Source organism: Heteronotia binoei, chromosome 7 (assembly GCF_032191835.1).
Source record: "Heteronotia binoei isolate CCM8104 ecotype False Entrance Well chromosome 7, APGP_CSIRO_Hbin_v1, whole genome shotgun sequence".
Lineage (NCBI taxonomy): Eukaryota > Metazoa > Chordata > Lepidosauria > Squamata > Gekkonidae > Heteronotia > Heteronotia binoei.
The window spans coordinates 78,448,946-78,469,315 of NC_083229.1; the positions used below are offsets into that span (position 1 = coordinate 78,448,946).

Below are 20,370 nucleotides of genomic sequence, written 5' to 3' on the forward strand. Positions count from 1 at the left end.
AAGACTGGCAGCATGTAGGTGGAGTGAAGAGTTGATGTCAGAGAGATGAGAGGCCAGCCATAAGGCTAGGGACTGGAACTATCCAGTTGTTTAGATAGTTTGAAAATTGCTGGACTCAACCTGCTGCTTATTGTTTTGGAGGTCTGTGTTACTGGTTGAGATCAAATTATCGGGGGGGGGGGGGAGGCTTCAATGCCTTTGAAGGAAATAGCACTTGACTGAATCACTCAGGGCAGGCTTTTGCATAATCGACGTTCCTCTTCTCCTTTACTATGACTCTCTGCTGGGCCCATTGCTGGGGGGGAGGCCCTGTGTCCTGACTTCCTGCAGGCTAGGGCCCTGACCTTCCATTGCACCTGCTGCTGTTCCTGCAGCTGCCAGCCTCCTGCACAATTTAAAGGGCACGCCGATCAATTGATGGGTGGGGCCTTTAAATCGCACCGGAGGCCATCACTGCTGCCCCTCCTGCAGACAATTTGAATGGTGGGGGAAGGGGCAGTGGTGATGAGAGCAGCTGCTTGAGGGCCACGGCCCCTCCCTCCCTCGCCCATTCCTTCCCCTGGCCAATCTCACTGCCGTGGCCTCCCTCCCTTCCATTCCCAACATTCAAATTGCATGTGGCAGAGGCATGAGCAGCCGGCGGCAGCCTCCTGCATGATTTAAAGACCCCGCTGATCAGCTGATTGGGGGGGGCCTTTAAATCAGGTGGGAGGGACGGAGAGTGCCGAGGGGGTGGTGTAGTGGCGCTTCCCTCCCCCCCATTGATCTGAGGCAGGGTGGCTGCAACTGTCACTGTTGGGGCCAGGTGAACGGGTTCATCTGGAGCCCCAATCTGCTGTGGTCTAGCAGCAGGAAAGTGTGTGTGTGGGGGGGAAGCCGGAAGGACGGAAGGAACTGTGAGCTGAGGCGGGAACGGGGTGTGTGGGACAGCAAGCCATCAGCCTTCCTTCTCAAGTAGCAGTGGTGGGAGGGAAGGACACAGGGTTGAGGCTGTAGGGCGTGCAAAACCGCCCTCTTCCGGCTAGCCTTCCAAGATGAAACCTGAAATGAACACCATGCCATCACTAACATCAACAATCGAGTTAGCAATAAGATAAGATTATTTTAGATTGATTTTAGATTTTTATATTATGTAAATTTAATGGTAAATTTTAAATGGTACAGAAATGTATAATTGTTTTATTGTTTAATATGGCTTTTGCCACACTCTGTAAGCCGCCCTGAGCCTGCCTCGGTGAGGAGGGCGGGGTATAAATAAAATTTTATTATTATTATTATTATTATTATAAGTGCCCCCTGAAAAAAATGGAAGGCCCTCCTGGCTACAAGGCTGCTCCCTGCCTCTTGATACCACTTTGATTTAGGCTCCTTTTAGTAATCCTAGTCCAACACTGTGTACATTTGTACAGGCAAAGGAACAAACTGTAAGAGAAATGTGGTTCCCTGGGGGTGAGGGTTTTGGGGGACATCAGAGAACCTTACTTTATCCTCTTCCACACATAATTTCCTCTTTTCCTCCTCTGGCAGTTCCATATCCTCACTTTCCTTGATTCTGTTTCATACAGGAGAGCCAGTTTTGTGTAGAGGTTAAGTGTGCGGACTCTTATCTGGGAGAACCGGGTTTGATTCCCTACTCCTCCACTTGCACCTGCTAGCATGGTCTTGGGTCAGCCATAGCTCTGGCAGAGGTTGTCATTGAAAGGGCAGCTGCTGTGAGAGCCCTCTCCAGCCCCACCCACCTCACAGGGTGTCTGTTGTGGGGGAGGAAGGTAAAGGAGATTGTGAGCCGCTCTGAGACTCTTTGGAGTGGAGGGCGGGATATAAATCCAATATCATCATCATCTTCTTCTACCCAACCTGGCATTCATCCATTCTCCTAATCAGCTAGATTTATTATTTATTTAAGAACATAAGAGAAGCCATGTTGGATCAGGCCAACGGCCCATCCAGTCCAACACTCTGTGTCACACAGTGGCAAAATTTTTTATATATATACACACACACTGTGGCTAATAGCCACTGATGGACCTGTGCTCCATATTTTTATCTAAACCCCTCTTGAAGGTGGCTATACTTGTGGCCGCCACCACCTCCTGTGGCAGTGAATTCCACATGTTAATCACCCTTTGGGTGAAGAAGTACTTCCTTTTATCCGTTTTAACCTGTCTGCTCAGCAATTTCATCGAATGCCCACGAGTTCTTGTATTGTGAGAAAGGGAGCAAAGTACTTCTTTCTCTACTTTCTCCATCCCATGCATTCTCTTGTAAACCTCTATCATGTCACCCCGCAGTCGACGTTTCTCCAAGCTAAAGAGTCCCAAGCGTTTCAACCTTTCTTCATAGGGAAAGTGTTCCAGCCCTTTAATCATTCTAGTTGCCCTTCTCTGGACTTTCTCCAATGCTATAATAATTTACTTTATTTATATCCTGCTTTTTCCATAATGGGAACACAAAACAGCTTACAACATTCTCCTATCTTCCACTTTATCCTGTCATCCCCATTACCAAGTTCAGCATAAGTCCACCCCACCTCTGACACTGGCAGGCTGGGTCTTCATTCTTCTCGCCGACTGCCTCTCACTTTCCCATCCTGTTCAGGGCTGGCAGGCCGGGTCTCCGTGCTTTCGTGGCCGGCTCGCAGGATGAGTACAAAGACCCGCTGCCTTTTGGCACAGGATCAGGGGCCCTGAGTTGAGGAGCTTCTAAAGGAAGTTGGGGGTGGGGCCCTCAGAGCCCCCTCCCCCATGTCTATGGGCTCGATGACAAATAATTTTTTCTTATGAGAAGAATATCATTTGTTTTCTTATTAACGATCCCTGTCAGTTTTCTAAAGAGTACCATGATCCCTTCAAGAATCCAATTGTTTTCATTCATCCTTTTGTTTTTCTCAAAAGCAAATAAAACTGCATTTGGATTTTGGAAATGGTTCAAGTCACTCAGTTTTATTTGTTTTATTCTGCTTTATGTTCGATTATACAGGGAATAGTGAAACTGGTTTTACTGAGCTGCCTGAATGAATCTTATGAATGTGAATGTCATATTAGCCTTGGAATTGTGGAGTTTTAGAAACTGGGATAAGGAATTTGTTTTTCTTCAAAGGACCTAACCACATGACTATGCAGGGACCTGGGCCAAACCAGCTGAACATGACAAACAATTCTATGAACATGCCTTCAAGTAGTCATGGATCCATGGGCGGTTATAATCATTCAGTGCCATCTTCTCAAAGCATACCTGGACAAAATCAGATGACAATGAGCCAAGGACAGCCTATGGGCAGTTATGGTCCCAGACCAAACATAAGTATGCAACCAAACCAAGGTAAATCAAGAAATGACTGTTTTCTTCCATTAACTGCAGGAAATCACGAATGTTCTTTAAAAGAATTAGAAGAGAAATGTACTAACCAATTTTCTGTTTCATCTCACTGAGTTTAGGAAATCTGTTTATTGCAGTCCAGAATATATAGTTGATATCTTAGTGAGTTTATTTTGGGTACACAAGAAATAAGGAATGCCAGAATGGTGAGGGAAAAATAAAATGTGTTATTTTATAGGGTTTGCTGACAAAAATTAGAAAGTGGATGGAAAAGCTGGAGAGAGGATTTAAGAAAGGGAAGAGTTTTTGTTTTCCTGATACAATTATTTCACTGTTAATTTAGAGCACCATAGTTTTCCAAAACTAAACAATGCAATCCTAAAATACTTCCATGGGTGTAAGCCCCACTGAATGCACTTCAGTAAACCTGCTTAGGATGACACTAAGAAAATTTTCAGGTGTAACAGCTCAAAAAGTACACAACAACTCAAATGTGTATATAGAGCTTTACTTGACATTTTAGGAGTTTCCTTATAAAAATTTATTAGCAAACATTAGTCGTAATGGTTTGTATCTAGAAATTTGACAGAGAGAACCAGGTAAAGTGTTATTTGGGCGTTTACAGTCTTCAATTACAGTCTCCAAGCTATTAACTAGCTGATGTCTTCTACATTCAGCCCATGTCAAGTCTGTTCTTCAGTTTTTTGCAAGATTATTTTTATTATTTTTATAATTATTCCCTAAATGTCTCCATTTATCTACTTTTTTGCATTATTAGCTCTGCATGCTATTGGTTGTGCTTTTCACTGGAGCAGATTTTAAATCTTGTTGTGCTTCTAAGTGTAGATGACTGGGGAAGACAATAGCAAACCACCCCAAGTCTGCCATGAAAACATTGTGAAAGCATCGTCACCCTAGAGTCGGAAACGACTGGTGCTTGCGCAGGGGATCTTTCCTTTTCCTTTCCTGTGCTTCTAAATAATTTTTAAAGGATCAGTAATTAAATAATTAATAAGCAATGGTTTTGATTTATTATCTTGGCATTTGTGGGGGTTTTTTATGCTAGGCCCAATGATGCATCAGCAGCCTCCTTCCCAGCAATACAACATGCCACAGGGAGGTGGGCAACATTATCAAGGACAGCAGCCACCAATGGGAATTATGGGCCAAGTTAACCAAGGAAACCATATGATGGGACAGAGGCAGATTCCTCCCTACAGGCCACCTCAGCAAGGTAAGATTAGGAGTTAACAGTTTTCATTGTCAGTTAACTAATATATAAGGTAAATATTCTGTCTGCATCCAGTTACATTATTTCTATATTGCTTTTTTCAGCTACTGAGATAAGTCTACAAAAGATATTAGTGCAGGACATGTTTTTACAAGCCCACCTGCCTCCAGTATCTTTTACAGTAATATATGTTTATATGTTGATCAGTTCAGACTAGAAAGGTCTACCTTTTGTAAACCTTTCCTGTGTTAGCACTTGGAATCAAATCTTATTTGCCCCAGCAAGTGGCTGTTGACAAACTTTTACTAGTTTTGTTTTTCCAAAAATACTTCTTGGAGCTAAAAAGTCAGATTTCATCTGAACGTTTTGCTGTTCATAAGCTTTTAATGATTAAAAAAAGTTTTATACAAAAGGATATATTTTGGTTTAATATACGGATACATTCTATAGTTGGAATGGAATACGTAATTTAAACATGGTCTTGACAGCTTGAACACTATAGACAGATTGTCTTCTACAACAGATGTCTGTTTAAAAAAGCAAAAAGTGTATATTGTGTGTTTTTAGAAATTTGCTTCACGTTACTGAATGTTACTGCATCAGGATAATGTCTGCTCACGAAGCATTAAATATGCTTTCTGAAACACAGTGACACGGGTGGGGGAACGCTATAGATTAAACTGTTTCTCATATTAAAGTGAGAAATTAGTAAGCGTGATAACGGACAAAATAAGTTATTTACATATTGACTGGTTGTGGTTTTTCAGGCCCACCACAGCAGTACTCAGGCCAGGAAGACTATTATGGGGACCAATACAGTCATGGTGGACAAGGTCCTCCAGAAGGCATGAACCAGCAATATTACCCTGATGGTAATCTCTCATAATGTTAACTTTCCCATTTTACACACCTGCCCATTATTAGTGATACACAAAACTATTGAATGAATAATCTCTAGTAACTGATAACTAGAACACTTCTTAATTTTACTAAAGCTTGCAAGTTCAAGTAATTTGAAATACAATGGATAATTTTATTTTACAGTTCACTGAAACTACAAACATTATAATTTCAGTTCTGGTACAGTTTTCATGTTTTTATTTTTTAAAACTCTTATTTGGCTAGAAATACAGCAGTATCTAGGAGAGTTCATGTAGTCATGCCATGCACCTGCTTTACAAGATTATTTTGCTTTTTTTAAAAGATGGATAGTCCATAGTTTTAAATGAAAACATTGATACTAGGAAAGATCAATATGCTTTTAAAAGTAATTTGGGATTTTCCCTCTATTTTAATAATATGATAACACATTGATACTCATAACAATGCATAATTAGGCTCATGATTTTGAAGTTCAGTCTTTTATATCTGATTATCAAATTAAAGATCCTTGTAATATATGAAGTATGAGGAGATATAAAGATAAAATTAAATTTTAAATTTAGGGCACATTATAAGCATAGATTTGTGGCTATTACAATAGCTGACGTGACATTTGTTAATTAGTTTGTGAACGTCAGGATGCATGGGTACATGATTATCTTTTTTCAAAATATTTCTTAGTGGCTACTGAAATATCAATTGTATTGGGTTTTTTAGGGGCTCAGGTTGGTTTTTTGCTGAGTTTTTAACTGTCTAGTCACCTTTGGTCACCACCATGCTCATGGTTTACTTAATTCATATGTCACAAAATCAGCCTTGAGCACTTCTTAGGCTGGCTTAACTACAGCCAGTTTTCTGACATGTAAGAATATACGGTAAGATTGTTGCACAAAAATGGTCGTGCAAATACTGTTAAAGAACTGCAGCTGCATCTTCATTCTCAGAAGTCATACTGTATCATTCCTTACTGCTTGGTATTACACATAGAGCAACACTGAAATTGTAGTATATATTTTGGCTCATAAAGCTGTAAGTAATATGCATGAGTATTTTCTAAAGCTAGCTTGTAGGCTAAACAAATTTAAGGGACCCAACATTTATGTCATATTTGGCAAATATATGCTGTTCACCAGTAATGATGTGTTAAACATGATCTACAAATATAACTATAATTCTAAAATGGCTTTCTTCAACAAATAAAAAAGTAACAGAATACAGAGATGATACACTGTAGAGTGGAGCAAAATTTGTAATATCTGTATTTGAGGGAAATTGATTTGTTTGGGTGATTTTTTGTCTTTCAAAACCTTTTATGAATTTATAAACAAATGGCTGTGAAGTCTTACATGTTTTGATAAAATATAATGCCACTTTTAACAAAAGGGAGTTTCCTTGTTACAACTATGCCTATGAGGAGATTTCTAACTGGGAGCAAGGGAAATGTTTGAGATCCTAAGGCAAGCATGAGGTACTATATTTCTTTTATCAGCAGCATCCTAATGGCAGATATCCAGAGCATATGCTTGTAATAGTAATATAGTAAAGAAGAATTTGCAAGGAAGTATTTCCTCTCCCCTCTCCAACAGATTTGAAGAAATGGTACATGGGGGGAAATTAATGTATGTTAAATACTTTATGGCTAAAATGCATTTAGGTTATTCACAATTCCATTGAATTTTATTTGTTATAATTCACATTGCTTTTAACATATATTTTTGAATTGGAAATCAGTAGGACATGTGTTAGACAAAGTATGATAATTGGTATCTTTGGTTCTAATTAAATTCAGGTTTTTTACATGTGAAAGGCTTAAATGCTTTCATTTTTTTTAAAAAAAGACAAAGTATTTTCCCCCTCTAATAAAGATTAGAAGAAGCTTAAGACCCTCACTTGCTGTGATGTTGCTAAATCTACTTTCATTAGCCAGTTTTTTTTCTTGTCACATGTTAATTCAATATGAAAGAAAAACCTATTGGTAAATCCTGCTAATTCAATTTCAAGAGTCTTCTTTATGTATTTCCAGCTGACACTAATTTTTTTCAGTAAGATGCAGTATTTTTAGGGTATTCACTCAGAGGCCATTAACGTTTCTTCCTGTCTCTTGTCGAATTGATGTAGGTCATAGTGATTACGGTTATCAGCAACCGTCGTATCCTGAACAAGGCTACGATAGGCCTTATGAGGATTCCTCCCAACATTACTACGAAGGAGGTATCTATATACCTTCACACACACATGCGCACATACATTCCTTTTCCTCTCCCCTTCCACAAAGGAAAAAAATTCTTGCACAACATAACTTATTTCCTGCCCATGCAAAGCTCTTGTAGACTATTAGTTGCTGGCTGAGAATTGCAGGGAATTTGAAGCATTCAAAATAGTTTCTTGCAAACATCTAAAACTATAACCTTGATTTGTCATTTCTAACAGCAGTAAAATGACTAAAACACTGTTAGTGTTTTTTTCAACCATATATTTTTATTTAAACATAAATCCATTGGTCCAGTTGTATATTTTGTGTGTATGTATACATACAAGTATAGCACCTTTAGGAAACAGCTTGCTGATTTTTGTGTAGCTAGTCTGTGCTCTGTAGCTGTCTTTAATTTTGTCCTTTTTTCATTTAGCATAGTCATGGCTTTATCAAGTCATGGCATCATGTTCCAGTAAGCTTAATGCTCGTTTGGCAGAGTTGCTGAAAATACTGCAGTGTAGCCTTGCAAAATCTGGCTTTAACTGCAGTTTGTTTGGCCGAATTCCTTTTGTTTTGGTTTGAGTTTTCTTTCTTTTGTTTTTCTTTCCAGTTTTTGAGATCAAGACTTGCATTTTCATTTTGTTTTTGTGGTGTTGGCTGTGCATCTTAAAAGAAAAACTAACTAGATTCAGAGGAAGTGCCTTTAATTGTTTCTGCTTACCATACTTACAGGAAATTCACAGTATGCTCAACAGCAGGATGCATATCAAGGACCACCTCAGCAGCAAGGATATCAACAGCAACAGTACCCAAGTCAGCAAGGTTACCCTGGACAGCAGCAAGGTTATGGTAAGTGATGGAGGACAGGTTGCCATAGGAAATGAGGTCAGGCAGACATTTTTTATCACACTCTTTTTGCACCCACAGACTTCCCTACTAAAAAGTTAAAACTTGCACATACATGCACTCAACTATGATAGCAATTTTTATCAGACCAAATGGATTTTATTTACTTTCATTTATTTGTACTTTATTTGTACCTCAACTTTCTCCACAATTGGGACCCAAGACGCCTTATGTCATTATCCTTGCCTCCATTTTATCCTCACAATGATCTTGTAAGGTAGGTTAGGCTGAGAGGGTGTGACTGGCCAAGGGTCACTCAGTGAGCTTTCACAGCACAAGTGGGCATTCAAATCCAAGTCTCCCAGATACTAGTCTGACATTTTTTAACTACTCTACACTTTCATACTAGGCCATTTGGAATTGCCTTAGTTTCTCCTGTAAAATTATACCAGCCATTTGCTAGTAATATGTAGTACCTCAGTGCATATGTAGCCCCTCTGTGGGCAAATAATACCCTCTAGACTGAAGCCCCCTCTCCACACAGTGCAGGATTTTTTTTTATCCTGTATGATGTGAACCATCATAAGACATGTTATAGCATACTTTATTCTGTTGCTTTTATGTAACCAGAAGATCAGTGTGGCTGTGAAATTCACCTAATTATAAAATTGATAATTTCCTATTTTTGGAAGTCTTAACAGTGGAGTCCTAAGGAAAGTTACAGCCTTCTAAGTCCAGTGAAGTCAGTGCACTTGGAAGGGTATAACTCTGCTAAGGAGTTCACTGTAAACCAACAAAACTTTAAACGGCAGTATATATTCATGTCATTTTTCAGTACTTGTATAATTATAATTGTTCAAGTAAATACTGAAATAAAAGCCCATTTGTGTAATTTGTTTTACTCATCTAGTTTTCATAATTTATGTTTGAGCATATCATAATAAAATATAACATCAACATGTTAAATAACAAAAGAAAGATCAGTGTCTGAGTTCTCTGAACCATTTTGTTATGTAGTTATGATATTCAGTGGACATATCTAAGAAATGGTAAAAATGTTGACTGTACACCCCTGGAGTGTCAAACCTATAGCTTGCAGGCTGAAACTGGCCTGCCCAAGACTTTAATCTGTCTTGGTGAGTAGAGCTCTCTTCTCTCCCCCCTCCCCTGCCCATCCTTGGTGTTCTGAGTTTGTGCTGTCTCTGCATATAGTGAACAGAGGGTGGGGCTACCTCTGAGAGCAAGAAGCAGAGGGCAGGGCTGCCTTGGAGTGCAGACTGCACAGGGCCAGCTGCCTCTGAGGGCATGAAAGAAAGGGCAGGGCTGCCAAACTTCCCAGCCACTGCTCCCAGCCTCGTAGTCCTCCTCACAGGTAGGGGCTGGAGGGGAAGGTGTTCTTTTGCTGTGATCCTTGTGTTTCTTCTTTATTTTAAAAATTAATTTGAAAAATCCCACTATCCCCCCACCTTTCCATGCACTTTTTTTGTGGGGGGGGGGAGTTTAGGACCAGCCATGGTTAAAATATAGAATTCCACAAACTCAAGGGACTCCAGTTTTGCAGAGAAATACCAGTTTTAACAAACATTCTCTCCTAATGTGGAGCTCCAGTGGAATAATAGCAGAACAAGTGTTGAAGATGACAACCAAAAGTATTATCTCAAACCACCCTGTTATAAAATCCTGAGACTCTGGAGAGCCACTGCCAAACAGAGCAGGGCGGGGGGGGGGGGTAGAAGCTTGCAGTGTTCAGCCATTTCATGTTTTTCCACTGGGTCCTAGGCTCAGATCATTTATATTTTTAAGGGCAGGTGAGGGAGGTTTGGGACGAACCACAGTTAAAATATGGAGTTCATCAAACACAAGGAACTTGTTTTGCAGAGAAATATTAGTTTTAACACACACACACACTCCTAATGTGGGACTCCAGTGGAATAGCTGCTGCAGTATCTTTGATTGTGTTTGTGTCCTTTATAAAGTTTATATCTCTGCTACCTGGCATTACATTTTATCTAAGCAAAAGTTCTCAACATGGCAACAACAGAACATATATTGAGGGTATAATGAGGGTTTGGAGTTCCAACCTAGGATCAGCACAGGGGTAGTAGATAAACACCTAGTTTCTTTATGTATCAGTACATACTCACACATTGCCAGAAAGCAAATCATCAGGAAGTGTTTGCTAAAACAAAGCAGGTTATTGTACTTGTACCAATAGGGATGTAATTTTTAAATAAAGCAAGCATTTTAACTATCAGAAACATAATTTGAGCAATAGCTATTTATTTAGCTCATACACATATTCTTACGTATTTATCAGCCCTACTGCTGATTTTTGCTAAGGAAAATTAGTATGTTTGAAAGCTCCAGTGTCACTCTTATTTGCAGATGATAAGCAGTAAAACATATGTTCTGCAGGCACAGACAGTGCAGTATACAGGCAACCCTCTGCCAGTTTGCAAACATTGGAAACTTTCAATATTTACAGCAATATATACACAATAAATAAATTGTTTAATCATTTAACGTTTAATGCTTTACATCCCTATTACCTCTCATCGCAGGGATGTGTAGTACATGTAATCTGGCCTTTTCAAATCGAGAAAGTTGAACATATTTGCAAGGCAAAAAAAAATGCATGTTGAAATAGAAAAACTGACATCAAATTGTATTTTACAAATCTTTATATAGGTATACTTTATAGTTTTCTTATTATACCATATAATGAACCATTCTAAATTTGCTTACTAGCTTTGGGCAAAGAGAGTGAATATGCAGGAGGGGGATGATGCTTTGTTTCTGGATTTGTAGTGATAATGTTTAGTTATGTCTTGTCCATTTCGGTCCATAAAATCTTTCAGGTCCTTCACAGAGTGGTCCCGGACCCCAGTATTCCAATTATCCCCAAGGGCAAGGCCAACAGTATGGGGGATATAGGCCGACACAGCCTGGACCCCCCCAGCCACCACAGCAAAGGCCTTATGGATATGACCAGGTATTATTTTTATATTCTTATTTTAGTCTCACATGGTTTATTATTCAAATGGTTTGTTAAGAATTTCAAGTATTATTTGTATATTGTTACTTCATCATCATATGAAAATCAAATACCAGGTATGACACCCTTCTTTTCATTGTTAGTTAATTGATAATTTCAGGTCTCAGTGCAAACAAACTCCATAGTGGCAGACCAAAAACTGGAACAAGAGTAAAATCTAAGCTAAAGTCTTGCTCTTTCCTTCCCACACACCCTTATCTCAAAACATTAAAAGACTGGCTGAAAAACAAGGTCTTTCAAAACTTCAAAAGAATCATGGTTCTTGCTGCAGCTGCTTGCTGTTAGAAAAATACAAGTTATATTCTTAGCAGGTTTTTTAAGGATCAACAGCAACGGAGTCTACATATACTTTTTAACGTGCATACTAGCTGATATTAAAAAGGAACTGATATCTCCAGTTCCTGATGGGAATGGGCACAAACTGGGGAAATGGAGGTTCATCCTAGTTTGTGGTTCATGAGATCATACAGACCTCGCCATTTACCAGAACAGTTCAGTTCATGAGGTTCGAGGGAAGATCTGAGACTTTCCCTGCCGCCTCTCTGCTGATGGTGGCTTCCTAAGTCCAGTGGAATGGAATGGGAGGAAGATTTGCAAAGACATTTAAAGGGAACATTTTCAAACAGTCCTTTGCAAGTGCGCCTGCTTGCAAAAGCCATTTAAAGGGAATACTTGGATGTGGGGGAAACAAAAGGGATTGCTGAAATGGCTTGCATCTATTTCAGCCTATTAGAACTAGGGATGTGCAAAAAAAAAAATAATTCGGTAGTACACGGATTCGGAAATATACGGGGGGAAAAATACGGAATCCCATATATTTCTGAATTCTGTAGTCAGAATAGCCACATATACAGTAGATGCGCGGCTATTTCCGAATATACGGCCCTATTATACCCTATGGGCCATTGAAATCAATGCCATATAGGGTATATTTGAAGCCGCCTGGAGGGGAGGGGGTTTGAGGGAGAGCCCCCAAATTTGCAGGGGACTCTCCCCTACAAAACTCCCCAAGTCCCAAAAAGATTGGGCCAGGGGGTCCAATTCCTGGGGCACCCAAAGCCAAACCTAACTTCACTCCAGAGAATCTCTATAGGACCCAAATGCACTATATACATCTATCTACTCTATGAACCCTGCCACACAAAACACAATCTGCTCAAGGCTGCAGCAAACCTAGATGCCAGCTCTCCAGCACTGCCCCAAACGACATGGGGAGAGCTGGCCAAGCACAACAAGCCTGTTGGTTCTGGGTCTCTCACCCAGGTGCCAGCTTCCCTGCCACAGAACACACAATCTACAGATGCCAGCTCTCCAGCACTGCCCCAAACAACATGGGGAGAACTGGCCAAGCACAACAAGCCTGCTGGCTCTGGGTCTCTCACCCAGGTGCCAGCTTCCCTGCCACAGAACACACAATCTACAGATGCCAGCTCTCCAGCCCTGCCCCAAACAACACGGGGAGAGCTGGCCAAGCACAACAAGCCTGCTGGTTCTGGGTCTCTCACCCAGGTGCCAGCTTCCCTGCCACAGAACACACAATCTACAGATGCCAGCTCTCCAGCCCTGCCCCAAACAACACGGGGAGAGCTGGCCAAGCACAACAAGCCTGCTGGTTCTGGGTCTCTCACCCAGGTGCCAGCTTCCCTGCCACAGAACACACAATCTACAGATGCCAGCTCTCCAGCCCTGCCCCAAACAACATGGGGAGAACTGACTAAGCACAACAAGCCTGCTGTTCTGGGTCTCTCACCCAGGTGCCAGCTTCCCTGCCACAGAACACACAATCTACAGATGCCAGCTCTCCAGCCCTGCCCCAAACAACATGGGGAGAACTGGCCAAGCACAACAAGCCTGCTGGTTCTGGGTCTCTCACCCAGGTGCCAGCTTCCCTGCCACAGAACACACAATCTACAGATGCCAGCTCTCCAGCCCTGCCCCAAACAACATGGGGAGAACTGGCCAAGCACAACAAGCCTGCTGGTTCTGGGTCTCACCCAGGTGCCAGCTTTCCCCCCCCCCCCCAAAAAAAAACCAGAACCAGGAAAAGGGACAACAGGAGAAGGCCAAGAAACTCAACTGTTAAAAAAGTGGCCTTTTCACCAATAAGAAACCTCAGGCCAAATCAGTCAACAACACCCCCCCGCCCTAAAACCAGAACCAGGAAAAGGGGGACAACAGGACAGGAGGATGCAAAGCCTGCAGCAATAGAGAATAGATCCAAACAGAAGGCCAACACAAACTCAACTGTTAAAAAAGTGGCCTTTTAAACAATGAAAATTAGGCCAAATAGCCCCCCCCAAACCAGAACCAGAAGACAAAAGGAACAACAGCAGCACAACACAACAGCAACAAATCAAACACAGAATCCTTTTAAAACAGTAAAAAACTTAACTTTTAACAATACAGGAACTTTACCAACCCCTCCCCCCCCAAAAAACCCCTTCACCCTAACCCCAAGAAATCCAAGCCACCCAAATCAGGAAAAGTAAAAGGACACTGCACTTTTAAAAGTCCCCTCACTAAAGTAAGATATGGGCAAATTGGCAAACCCCACCCCCAAGCCCCCTCCCCCAGCAGAACCCCCTAACCCCAAATAAGCTACCCACCATCCAAATCTGGATAAGCAAAGGGACTCTGAGTCTTAAAAAAGTTTTTTTACCAACTAAAATAAAAACAAGAACCCCAAGACTGTCTTACCTTAGACGTCTTCTCTACTCCAGGCAAGTCTGGTACGGCTGAGAGAGAGCAGCAGCAGCTGAGGCCAAGGGACAGCACAGCACAATCTCTCTCCCACACCAACACAGCAGCAATGGAGGAGTCCAGCCAGGCAGACTCCTTAAAAGGTTCTCTGGCCCTACAGAGAGCAGTTTCAAAAAATAGCACTGCTCTGTGATTGGCCAGACAACAGTGCTTACTTGGATACCCAAGTAAGCAAAAGATCAAAAGAACAACAATGTTGCTGATGGCTGGGGGATCAGCTACACAACAGCCTTGCAAAGCATGCATTTGCAATGCATTTTGCAAATGCATGCTTTGGATTGGCTGCTGGGGCTCCTCTTCCCCCTCCCTCCCCCTGATCCCAGGGAGGCTATGGGAGAGGTGGGAAAAGGCTACCAAAGGCAGGAAAGGAGGCAAGCAGCTCCCCTGAGGCTGCAGAAGCCCCCTTCCCGTCTTTTCCATGGATTTCCATATACTTCCAAATAGCTATACAGAAGTATACGGGGAGCCATACTTGGCTCCCGCATAATGGGCCCCAATTGGATTTGGCTGTATGCGATTCCGTATACAGCTGAATCGGGTGATTCGACGGTTGATTTGGTTCGGCCGAACCAAATGCACGCCCCTAGTTAGAGCCTCTGAAACCACATGGAGGGTCATGGATAAGGATGGGCTCAAACCTTTGGTTTGTGAACCACAAACTGGCAATATTTGTCATGAAATTAGGCTTGTGCCCATTCCTAGTTCCCACTACACCAAAGAATTTTGATCCAGCTAATTAAATCTTGCCTGAGGGAGCTTAGATGTCCTTTATGGGACATCATAAATCTCTCCTGGAGGGGCGTTTTCCAACACCCTTGAAAGAGGCTATGGTCTGCCCCCTCCTAAAAAAAAAGTACAGCAGATCCGTCCGAATTGGCAAACTACCGACCGGTCTCTAATTTACCGTTTTTAGGTAAAATTATTGAGAGGGCAGTGGCGTTGCTGTTGCAGGGTTTTCTGGATGACGCTTCTGTCCTAGACCCTTGCCAGTCTGGCTTTCATCCAGGTCACGAGAAGGAGACAGTGCTGGTTGCCTTGGCAGATGACCTCCAGCGGCATCTGGATTGAGGTGGCGTGGCGGTGCTGATGCTGTTAGCTGCGTTCGACATGGTCGACCATCGGCTACTGACTCGCCGACGTAGGGGTTAGGGGGTTGGCTTTACAATGGCTCTCCTCCTTCCTCGAGGATCGGGGACAAAGGGTGGCAATCGGGGGTGAGCTGTCCCAGAGGCGCACACTAGATTGTGGGGTGTCTCAGGGAGCAGTTCTCTCACCAATGCTATTTAATATCTATATGCGCCCCCTTGCCCAGATTGCCCGGAGGCATGGGCTTGGGTGTCACCAATACGCAGATGACACCCAGCTCTATCTGCTAATGGATGGCCGGCCTGGTTGTACCCCAGGGAATTTGGACCTGGCACTGCAGGCCGTGGCAACTTGGCTAAGGCTGAGTGGGTTGAAGCTGAATCCAGTGAAGACAGAAGTTCTTTGCGTGGATCGGGGCACTCTGGGGAGGGAAATACCTCTCCCGGTTTCCTGTTGCACCGGGTCAGGAGCTTGGGAGTTCTACTGGAGCCTTCACTATCAATGGAGGCCCAGATAGCAGCAACTGCTAAGTCAGCCTTTTTTCATTTAAGGCGGGCAAGGCAGTTGGCCCCCTTCCTAGAGCGCCAGGACCTAGCAACAGTGATTCATGCAACGGTCACCTCGAGACTGGATTACTGTAATGCCCTCTACATGGGGCTGCCTCTGTGCTGAACCCGGAAGCTGCAGCTGGTGCAGAACGAGGCTGCTAGGCTGCTATTGGGGCTCCCAAAATGGGAGCACATACAGCCAGGGCTGCGCGGACTGCACTGGTTGCCAGTTACATACCGGATTCGTTACAAAGTGCTGGTTATTACCTTTAAAGCCCTATATGGCCGAGGACCTGCCTACCTGAGGGACCGTCTTTCTCCATATGTACCCCAGAGAGCACTGAGGTCAGCAGGGAAGAACCTGCTGACCATCCCCGGGCCGAAGGAAGCAAAACTACAGGTCACTCGCATGCAGGCCTTCTCTGTTGTAGCTCCACACCTATGGAACCAGCTCCCGGAAGAAGTGCGGGCCCTGCGGGACTTTGAACAGTTCTGCAGGGCCTGCAAGACCATCCTCTTCGGGATGGCCTTCACTGATTAAAGATAGAGAGACTGCTTAAGTGATTTTTACCATCTGATGAAATATCATCAAGATGTTAATTTTATTAATTTTAGAATTTTAATTAAATTGCTAAATTAGCTATTGCTTTTAAATATTATTTTATAACTTACTGTATTTGATTTAATGTTGTTAGCCGCCCTGAGCCTGCTTCGGCGGGGAGGGCGGGATATAAATAAAATGATTGATTGAAAATGATTGATTGATTGATACTATCCCAGTATAAAATAATTGTGATTTTATGTATTGGCCATGGGGATATTTTCTGCCACATAGAGTGAAAGGCAATGCTCCAGTTCTGTGTATCAGATAGTGTCTTGGATTCAGCAAAACATTTCCATCGGCTAAAGTAGTTTCATCTGCAGAGATAAATTTTCTTTCCTTCCTCTGCAGCCCAAGATATCCCTCCAGTGCTGTTCCTGTCAGATAGATGATCTCCCCAGACAGCACTTCAGGGGTGATCTTGGGCTGCAGCAGGGAGTGGTAGAAGAAAGTTGTGTTGTGCAGACAGAAATCTTTCACCTGTTGAAATGCTTGGCTGGATCCAAGCCAGTCTCAGTCTGTATTTTTTCAGAGTGTTCATGCATGATTGAGTGTTGCATATTAGGAGGTCAGTTCATGCATGATTGAGAGTTGCATATTGGGAGGTCAGTACTATCTGTGTTTCCCATTCTTTGAGTATACCACATGTTATTCCCAGCAGGTGGCTCAGATGAGAAAAACTAAAAAAATGGCATTATTCAGCATCATATGCTTGTTAGAACTTACTTTAGTACAAGTGAAATTTGTGTTTTTATTGGATATTCCTATGAGACTTGCATCTGGACAACAAAGTATTGTCTGTATATTTCAGACTTCTCAAATAACCTGTGTTGGGTCTGGGGTATGTTATATAATTATGCATGTTACAGTATATTGTAGAAAAACCCACTATTTATGTATTCACACATTTAGTTTTATAAATTCTAGGCTTCTACATTCTGATCATTTTTTTTCATATTATATTTACATATTACATTTTTTTCATATTATATTTACCGTTTTCGACTGTTACTAGTAATAATACTACAGAAATTTCACTGGAGGTCATGTTAAAGAGGTGAGGGTGACACTAGAAGTCACACGTTCTAAAGCATCCTCTCCTTTTAATCATTGTCCATACCAGTTTGAGGGAAAACAGTAAACTAAAATTTTATGTAGTAGAGTTTTCTGTTGAACTTTTGCAGTGACTTATCAGTTTAAGAAGACATGAAAGTCCAAGGAAGTTTTCAGATGTATAAACCTTGTTAATTGTGGGCTGTGGCCCTCCATTCTTTGTTTTATTTTGTTTCTGAGCAAAATAAGAAAACTGTATTCTATTTACACTGTCTTATTTTATTTCTAGGGACAATATGGCAACTACCAGCAATGAAAAATGTCATTTGAGTACAATAGCCAGTATCTGTTAGCAGCCGTATTGTCTTGTCAGCACTGTGGACATCTCCCTGTGAAGAGAATCTTCCATTCCATCTAGTCTTGGAAACAAAAATACTTTCCCACATTGTTGATAAATGGCTGTTTTACAGTATATTGCCTGCTTGGGCCAGTTATAAACTGAAGTGATAGTCTTTGTGAAAAACAAATTTCACATCTCTACTCTAGATGGCAATATTGGACAGAAAATACACTGACAAACAATTTTTTTGCAATGAGCTTAGAACTGTATATCAAACTGTTACAGACTGAAATGTGTGAACAGCATTGTATGTTTATGAAGGTTAAGGGAATTTAATATTTTTCCACAGATTCTTTTGTAAGGGGGAAATTTTTACAGCAGCAATATTTTGTATATTATGTTTTTCATATGGAATATGCAAGGCAGTACACTACGCACTGGGCAGGATCAGAAACCCTCATAGATAGGAAATACAGATTGAGACATGATGCATTCTTGATCATGTTGGTCTCTAAATCTGCAAGGAGAGCTGGGAAAGGATGTAGTTGCATATACATCCATAGCAGACTCGGTATGCAGAATATCCCAATTATTTAAATGACAAGATGATCATGGGAAATATGACACAATCTATAAAGAAATAATTTTGAAAGATTTTGTGTGAAATTATTTTGTAAAAAAATGGTTTCTAGCAGAGGCAAAAAAAATTTTGGTAACAGGAATATGTTTGGGTTGGATTTGTAAGCATCTTGCAATGGTTTCATGTAAACCAAGCTGTAATCTTTTTTTTTTATTACAGTAACAAGGAATTTTAAAAGTGTTCATTTAACCTGGCTTGAATTTACAAAGTATTTAAAAACAAATATAGACACGTATTTTATTTCATAAGTGTATTTAACTTTTAGTAGGATGATTTGTATGTTACAAGAATAGTATAGAAGCTTTTGTAAACTCTGTCTAAACTATCTCCACTGAAAATTAATGTTGTTAAGAAAGGAGGCATTTGTTGTGTATGTCCATGTTTGTACTGGTTAATATGAGACCAAGATTAAGTTTTAGTGAGGTTTTAAAAAAAAATGCCAAATCCTGTTGTGAGCTTCATGATGCTTACAGTGTTGCATGTGAAGCAGCCACCACTTGGATCAAGAGCATAGCCATAAAGAAGACAAGCTGCTTGAAACTGTTCTGCAGTTGTGTTTCAGGTGCACTACTCGATACTGTGTTGTGAAGGATGTGAGCATTCTGACATTAAAAGAATGCAACTAAAATCAGGCCAGAATGTTCATGATATTTTGCTATATTTTAACACAGAAATAGCATTGATGTATTTTGTCTTCTTAATTAATGACCTAAAAATATACATTCTTCCATAATGTAAAACAGAACAAATTTGTTTTTACATTGGTTACAGATTAAAATCACGTTTTTGAACTGAAACCCAAGGAATATTGGTACGAATTAAATGCTTCAAGGTTTTGTGCCAATTTTCCACCACTGTGTACTTCATAGCTGTTTAAAACTGTACTCCATCAACTCTAACAGAAGAATAAATTATTTGTGATTTTAATTTCCTCATTTGCTCCTTTAAATTAGATCTCTGTCGCTCTGGTATTTCATTTGGAGACTTTGCTGCAGATTTTTATTTTGTAGTAGTCGTGCCAGGGTAACCAAATTGTATTTGTATTCTAGAACTTTATCAAAATTCTCTTGCCATAGCCAAGTTAATTAGAATTAACTGTTCAGTAATCAGCATGTTGTTGTGTGTAGGCTGTTTGTTATACAATTCTCTCTGAAAATGATGGTCCGTGAGGCTATAATCAAGATGACTGAATTAGATAAATGAGTTGAGACAAAAAATGTGCTGAACCCAACCTGCTATAGATATGTTATCTCATTTAAAATAAGCTCAACTGACATTAAGAAATAATTTGTCTTTCCAACCGATCTTGTGTTGTCTTATTCTCATTTTTAATGGAAACTAAAATTGCAGTTTTAATAACCAGAATTTCCTCCAGGGCTTCTCTCCTAGGGAACAATGCGTTTTCAAGGTTTAATTGTTTTATAACGTCCTATTTTGTAAAAGTTTTTAATTGGTGGTGGCAAACATTACCTTATTCCTCTGATATTGTGTTAAAAGAACAACTTAGGCAATGGCTCCCTTTATTGTTGGTATCTCCTCTGAAACATAAGCAAAGTATAAAAGCAAGAGGAATACTACAGAATGGCAAAATACGATATTCTGCATGATTCAAGTAACTATTCTTCAGTAAGTGAAAAGAATTTTATCAGGAAATTCTGTCTGAATTATGACATTCTGGGCAGAAGGAAATTAGGAGTAACAATCAGTTTGAAAAGAAGCCAAGGTTGTAATTTTTATTCTTGCTCAAGGTATTTTGGTTTGTTCCAGAGAGTCAGTCTAGGACTGGGATGACCTTGGGTCAGTCACTCTCTCTTAC

General features: G+C 40.9%; 1 protein-coding gene across 4 annotated transcripts in view; it reads left to right on the forward strand.

Moving 5' to 3' along the window:
* The window catches only part of SS18 (SS18 subunit of BAF chromatin remodeling complex), a 35,907-nt gene extending 16,426 nt beyond the window's left edge, over nt 1–19,481 (forward strand). Inside the window, exons 5-11 of one of the 4 annotated variants that reach the window (XM_060243873.1) lie at nt 3,100–3,321; nt 4,385–4,552; nt 5,317–5,421; nt 7,550–7,642; nt 8,358–8,474; nt 11,330–11,463; nt 17,864–19,481. In XM_060243873.1, coding sequence (XP_060099856.1) covers nt 3,100–3,321; nt 4,385–4,552; nt 5,317–5,421; nt 7,550–7,642; nt 8,358–8,474; nt 11,330–11,463; nt 17,864–17,890 — 866 coding nt within the window. In that variant the 3' untranslated portion in view covers nt 17,891–19,481. The remainder of the gene's footprint in view (nt 1–3,099; nt 3,322–4,384; nt 4,553–5,316; nt 5,422–7,549; nt 7,643–8,357; nt 8,475–11,329; nt 11,464–17,863) is intronic. The other 3 variants (XM_060243874.1, XM_060243875.1, XM_060243876.1) reach the window with 3 other exon arrangements.
* Nucleotides 19,482–20,370: the final 889 nt, after the last annotated feature.